At 39.5% G+C, this 6,958-nt stretch overlaps 1 protein-coding gene across 2 annotated transcripts; it reads right to left on the bottom strand.

Moving 5' to 3' along the window:
* Positions 1–790: 790 nt before the first annotated feature.
* On the bottom strand, positions 791–3,184 carry LOC307041103 (uncharacterized protein). Of its 2 annotated transcripts, none has more exons than XM_079684436.1 (4): positions 2,497–3,184; positions 2,252–2,318; positions 2,009–2,047; positions 791–1,713 (listed from the first exon to the last, which is right to left on the bottom strand). In XM_079684436.1, exons 1-4 carry the CDS (start codon positions 2,573–2,575, stop codon positions 1,299–1,301), a joined length of 600 nt encoding a protein of 199 aa, XP_079540562.1. In that variant the 5' UTR covers positions 2,576–3,184; the 3' UTR covers positions 791–1,298. The 2 variants fall into 2 exon arrangements, with proteins under 2 accessions (XP_079540562.1, XP_079540561.1); XM_079684435.1 differs by having other exon boundaries at positions 792–1,713; positions 2,252–2,313; positions 2,497–3,183.
* Between the last annotated feature and the right edge of the window lie 3,774 nt (positions 3,185–6,958).

The raw sequence follows: 6,958 nt of genomic DNA, 5'->3' as shown, positions 1-6,958 counted from the left end.
TTTAAAATTCATAAAAGAGTCCAGATGAGGAGGATTTATTAAATAATAAGTAGGAAATAACGTATAAATAATAAATAATACAGATAAATACTACAATATAAATAAATGATACATTGATAAATAAATAATTAAATAGTTAATTAAAAAAGCTAGATTAGTTAAACAAATTAATAATAATAAAATAGGGTGGGACTTCTGGTTTGCCATCACCGCAGAGAGGGGGTCTAAAAACATCCAGAGGGGAGAAGCACACGTCGGGAGGACAAGAGGGACCTGTTAAGTTGCAAGTCTTAAAAAAGGTACCTTGGTCTCAGGATCATGGACAGACCATGTATGTCCATGGTCAGACCATGGTCAGACCATGGACATTAACCATGGACATACGTGATCTGTCCGTGATATTGTCCATGGTTGACCATGGTCTGACCATGGACGTTAAATGGCACCATGGATGAATCATGGAAACCCACGGCCAAGTGAAACATGGACAGACCACGGTAATTCATGGACATCAAAGACGTGGTTAGCCGTGGTCTGTCCATGGTATAGTTAACCGTGGTTTTCCGTGATTGATCTGTGGTGCCATTTAATGTCCGTGGTCTGACCATGGACAACCATGGTCTTATCGAGGCTTGCAATAGTATGGCCGTGGATGTCCATGGAGAGACCATGGTCATCCATGGTCTGACCATGGACTTCGATGGTCAGACCATGGACATCCATGGTCAGACCATGGTGCCATTTAACGTCCATGGACAATATTATGGTCCATGGTCAGACCATGGATATCCATGGTCTGACCATGGGTGTTCCACCCCTGAAGTTATAGAAAGCTTACCAATTTGGTCAATTGTTACCAAGGTTGTATATAACAAGACTTACCATAATGTCCACATAATGCTCCAGGGGGGGGAGGGGGGGCTACAGACAGGACAAATTTAACTTGCATCTAAAGTCTACAGATATAAATGTGCTAAGATTGCATTTCAAAATGTTTATTAATATCTTATCATGACACTCTTGTACAAGAAATACTACACAGGATGTTTTTTAACGAATCTCAGAGAACAGACAGTGGTACAAAACTTAATTCACACAATTACATGAAAGGTTTGTCAATCCATGGGAACATTTTACAGTATTTATAACATTTAAGTAGAATCCTTGTCTGCTTTACCACAAACGATACATAACCAGTTCCCTTACTTACATATGACATTGTATGAAGAAATATGTGTGCCAGATATATGTTCACCATAACATACATTTTCTTCCCAAATGTACACTTAAGTCAGTTTTCACACTTTTTTTAAGCCTTTTTGCACATGGTGCACCTTCTCCACCATATCCTTGTCTTTCATTTCGGGAAAGCGTCCCCGCATCAAGTCCTTGTATACCAGGAACTTATCTTCCGGAAATCGTGGCTTTGGTGGAGTCATCCGGTTGGGAGCTTTCCCGGACACACTGTGGCTGAGGAGATCGTCTTTGGAGAACAACTGTGTCAGCAGCCGTCTGGCTGCTTTGAAGGTGCTCGTCTCCAAGACGACAGTTGCACGCAGCTCCTCCATGGTGTTGCCATTGTACCGTGGCTCACAAACTGCCACACGCCCCTCGCGGTTCTTTTCCAGTTCGCAAACTCTTCTCTTGAGTTTCCTTATACTCTCCTGTGATTCCGCAAACTGACCTTGCAGCTCGTACAGGTTCTTGGCTAGTCTGAAAAATAAAGATTGCTTAAAAATATAATGCCGAAGTAAAAACAATACAGACGGAACAAAAATTACATCTACCACAGTCTTCAAATATATAATTTGCTGCCATATCAGACAATGTGTAAACACTATTTTGGAGTCATATAATATTAACCACATTATTTTCCTTCCCAGCAAACAGTATATTATAAAAAGGGAACATCTGTATCTGTTAACAATATAAAAAAATATATATATATAAATATATATAACATATATAATAATATATATAATTAATATATATAATTAAAATAACTTACTGGGCAACATTGATATCCTTTCCAGCTGCAAAGGGAGATCTGTAAAAACAAATACCCAAAAACTAGAACCTAAAAGGTAATGTGTGAAGTTGAAGCAGTATACAAAAAGGTTCACCATGTTCACCTGGTATCAATATTCATTCCATCTTAAAATAATGAATAAACAGATTTTAAACAACATTTTGCTGATTGTCTTCTACACGTCTCTGGCTGCAGTCAATTGGAACTGCGCAAGTAATTTACCTTTTCAATTTATGACTGATATTTCCAAGTCGACTCCAATGAAGTCCAGTGATGTTCAACACTAGACCTTTGAAGGTATGTGTGAAATTTATCAAGTTCAGTCTGCATATTTGTGCATGGTTTTATCAGCAGATACACTTCCTAATAGATCTTTTCACAATGATAGTGTGCTACATTTTGTTCTCATTTACACACATATACATATACATATACGTATATGTATATGTATATAATATTAATATTACCTGTGCTTCTTTTTGGTGATCGTTGGAGATGGCGACCCCAGTTCCAGTCTCCTGTGAGCAGAGGGGGAGGCTGTGCCATGCTGTGGAGGTGAGCGACTGCATCTGGGTGCAGCCTTTTGAGGCGACTGGCTGTGGCTGCGTGCTGACGGTGCAGCCTTTCTGGGCGATGACCGGTTGCAGCGAGGTATTGTGTTCCTCTGAGGCGATGGGCTGTGGCTCTATCTAAAACCTAAACCCTCTAAAGATCATATCAACCCTCCCGACTTGAAATGATCAATTTATTAATATGAATCTGAAATAAATGCAACTGGAAAAAAACGGCCGCCATCTTGTGAAATTATCTATTTATTTAAATATTAAAAACTTATTTTTCTTCAAATGGATCATATTTCTGGTCTCTGATATGTTAATAATCAAATGTACTCACCCTCAACGTTGAAAGATCAGTATTTCAATGTGGATGTCAAAGGTTTTTAGCAGAGTCTTCTCTCAGCTGCCGTCCTATGTAAACGCTAGACAGGAAGTGGCTGTTCCGCCACCCGGAAGTGACGCCAAAAACGGCGGAATTAAAGGTAACATGACCATTAGCACTCATAGTGGTTACTCCATGAACTGCAAGCAAATTATAATATACCAAATGTCCGTAAAGACAGTGTATTTAAATAAAAAAATATATAAATCCGTTTTTTAGATTTTTAAAAAAAATGTATTTTATTTTTTAACTCATTCCACCCTAAATGTATTTATCTATATAAGAGTAAGAGTAAAGTTAGAGTGGTATATATTAAAGTAAATAAATAAAGAAGTATTCTAAAGATCAAACCGTGAACATTAAAAAACTTCTGGTACAGGTTACACTTCTATTGTGTTTTTAAAAAATTCTAATATTTAAAGAGTGAATATAAGCGGACATTTAAACGCCATCACTCAGTAGAATTGGTCAGTTGACCTCTTCTACTTTTAGTCTAACCACAAAGTTTCGCGGTCCGACTAAGGTTTTAAGTGTAAATCTATTAAATGATTATGTTATTTTTTAAGTATAAGTAAGGAGGTTCTAAAAGGATTTAATATAAGATATATCTTAATATAAGATATATCTGGCACACTTAATTATATTTGTTCATATTGAAGTAAGGGAACTGGTTCTGTCTTGTTTTTGGTAAAGCAGACAAGGATTCTACTTGGGAGTCCAATATTGTAAAATGTTTCCATGTATTGACTAAATTGTAACCTTTCATGTAATTGTGTGAATTAAGTTTTGTACCACTGTCTGTTCTCTGACATTCTTATTGTATTCATATGAAATTGGCACTGTTGTTTACATTTTCAATGTCAGTCTACCAGGTAAATAGAGCACATGTCCAAAAAAAATTCCTAAATATGTAGTGCGTGCCAAACCCTAATTTTCATATTGGCAGGGGTATTGCTAATGTCATATTTGCAAACAATTTATTATTTCTGCTGACGAACATGTAGGTCACATATTTAATGTTATTTGATCAGACATTACATTTATCTGTACATTCTGAAATAAATTAAATGTGTCTATTATAAATACTGTATGTTGTGCCTTCATATTTTTCATAAATCCCCAGTTCAGCCCTGTTTAACTCACTACTCCAGGACAAACAAAAAGAGTCAGAACTGAGACAAAAAGATTGGCACCAATATCTTTGATCTGCATTCAACATTGAGACCACAGAAGAACATGATCATTTCATGGTTAGAAATATCAGAATTCTATCCATGTTTTACCATGTTTCATGACCACAGAAAAGCATGAATATTTCATGGATAAAAATACCAGTGATTGTCCATGTTTCACCGTGTTGCATGACCATGGAAAATCATGGATATTTCATGGATGGAAATAATATAGGATTTGTCCATGTTTGTGCATGTTTCATGACCATGGAAAATCATGGTCAATTCATTGCCAGACAAGTGAACATGTTTTTCCATGTTTCATGACCATGGACAATCATGGTCAGTTCACGGCCAGGCGGGTAGTACGTGTTCTGTCCATGTTTCATGACCATGGACAAACCACGGACAAACATACCATGGACACCCACCATGGACAGATCACGGATGTCCATGGATGACCATGGTCATCCATGAGTTTTCCGTGAAACATGGATGACACGAGACCAAGGTAAGTAGGCCTAATCATTTTAAAATGTGTAAAAGAGATTTAAAAACCATCTGATAGAAAGGAGGCAGACCAATCACTGACATTTTTCGTTGAGGCCTGTAGGGTCTATCGTTTTGAGGCGATGACTCCACCTCCTCTCCGCCGCTTGTCTCTGTGCCGTGTTCCAGCTCCCGCTGCTCTCCAGGCCCAAAGACTGGAGGTTCTCTGGGCCGTGGAGTTTAAAAGGTAGAGAACGCTCGTACCGTGACCGCTGTTTATTCTATATAAATGTTGTTTTATCCTGAGGCTGATTTCATGCCGCGTCTCCCCCACATAGAGCGTGTGGCAGGCCCAGCACCTGACGGCGTAAACCGCGTTCTTGGTTGTAGGTTTCAGGGCCCGCCTTGGAAAAAGGGGTGGGGGAGGCAGATGAAACCAACCTCAGATATTCGAGGCGCCTCCCTTGCCCAGACACTGTTATCCTTTAGCTTAGTGTGGACTAACAGGCCGAGTGGAGGTGTCTTGATATCTCTCAGTAAAAGTCCGGCCGACCTCCACTTTGACGGATCTCAGGAAGCGCCTTGAATAGCCCCGCAGCCTCAGCGCACTGAAGAGGGTCCGGGTAGCCTCCTCCACATCCTTAGGGTTGGGGTTAGGCTTGGAATGTTATTGACGTTTGAGTTTTCCACGTTAGGACTAGATTGCACTGGCCTACCAATCTGTGGGTGGTTGTGTGAAGAGTGGAGTAATTAGTCATGGAGTTGGAGTTAATTGCACCAGTTCCTGAATATGTCTTGGGCTGTAGTTCTGGTCCAAGTGATATGATTCTCATCTATGTTGAACTTTTCTTGTGGGAGCGCTGTGAGTGTCGGAAAATGTTTGACTATGGTGTTGTTTATTTTTGTTCGGTTCTGTTGCTGTGTTTAGATGGCATGTGTGGAAAAGTTCAGGAGGGAGGAATAAACGTCTGCATTGCGTGATTGTTTGAAAAGTTATGCAAGTTCTTGGATGGTGTGTCTGGGCTTCCGGGTCCTATTGCTGAGAATAACAACAGTGACTGGGTGGCATTGTGGGGAGTCCCAGCAGATTTTGAGGATAAGTTCAACTCTGAAAAATATTTAGCTGGAGGATGGGAATATTGTTAGCTTGACTGGGGTTGATGTTTTCGTCGCCAATTACGAGGAAGGTCTTGTTTCCTGTGAATCGTCGAGTTATATGTTCTGGTAGTAGGGTTGGGGTTGCTATCACAGGGATTTTCTAGGTCAATGGATTCTTTTTAACTCAATGTATATGACAAATATATTTTGACTTGCACGCTCAGAGTGTCTTTTCCTTCTATGTCAATTCAACCAGCCAATTGTAGAGCTGTCTTTATCAATCCGTTAGTGTTAACAATGTCAGGGCTTTCCATAGGAAAGTGACTGTGACCGGGTTAAAAAGTTGAGAAAGATGTCACAACAGGCTGCTGGATGGATCCCAACATAAGCCACAACAGCTTAGGATGGCTGTGCTATACTGTCTTCTGGCAGGGAAGTGTTTGCCATTGAGACACACGCCCTGGGAGGCAGCCAAGGATTGGACTAGCCTGTCATTTGGTTGTCAACTGACCCACGTCCCTCAAGTCCCCCGCAGTCACCGCAATGACAATTTCACGCCATGAGCTTCCTTTCCTACCTGGCTCACAGAATTCCAATGAGTTGACAAATAGCGAGACTGACCTCTGGAAAATGCTGCGGCGTGTGAACATGTCACACACAGTGTTTGGAAGAAATGCAAACAAACTAACCTTGCATGTATGAACATACAGTATTGCACTGGTGGTATGTGAGCAAGAGTATTGTGAAATATGGTGTCCCTGATATGAAACCCTTTGTTGTCAAGAGAATGATGATGGAGCCTGTATTTATGAGAATTACTTTGTTTCGTTTTTCTTTGAAAGTGTAGTACACCCAATGCTTTTTGGATGATGAATAAAATCAGACTTCAAATATTAGTCTTTTGCCATAAGTCAGAACAGTATAAACAACAACAGATTTTCTATGTTTTCTAAAAAGGCTTGGGTGAAGGGGAGAAGAGTATAAAAGCTCTGAAAAAGGTGGGTGAATAAAGTGCAGTCAAAAGATAAGTACAGAGATGGTTATGATGGTATTGCATTGAGTTCTGCCAAAGTAAATAAAAAACAAGATGTATTTTCTTGATGTGAATCTGGAATTTCTTTTCACTCTTTTTTCATCGTTGGTGGAAACCACCTCTAAGGTGTGATATAACTCAATGTGTTGTGCCTAAATTAAGCAAATAAAAAATATGAAAAATTGCTTTTAGTAATCG

The sequence above is a fragment of the Notothenia rossii genome (assembly GCF_949606895.1).
Source record: "Notothenia rossii genome assembly, chromosome: 5".
NCBI lineage: Eukaryota > Metazoa > Chordata > Actinopteri > Perciformes > Nototheniidae > Notothenia > Notothenia rossii.
This window is presented reverse-complemented; position numbering and strand designations above follow the sequence as displayed.

Excerpts from the sequence above, each read along its gene's own strand:
- LOC307041103 (XM_079684435.1), bottom strand. The coding sequence starts at position 2,598 with ATGCAGTCGCTCACCTCCACAGCATGGCACAGCCTCCCCCTCTGCTCA. Across the intron at positions 2,048-2,251 it reads ATCAGTCATAAATTGAAAAG|ATCTCCCTTTGCAGCTGGAA; the intron begins GTAAATTACTTG and ends TTGTTTTTACAG. Across the intron at positions 1,714-2,008 it reads AAGGATATCAATGTTGCCCA|ACTAGCCAAGAACCTGTACG; the intron begins GTAAGTTATTTT and ends TTTATTTTTCAG.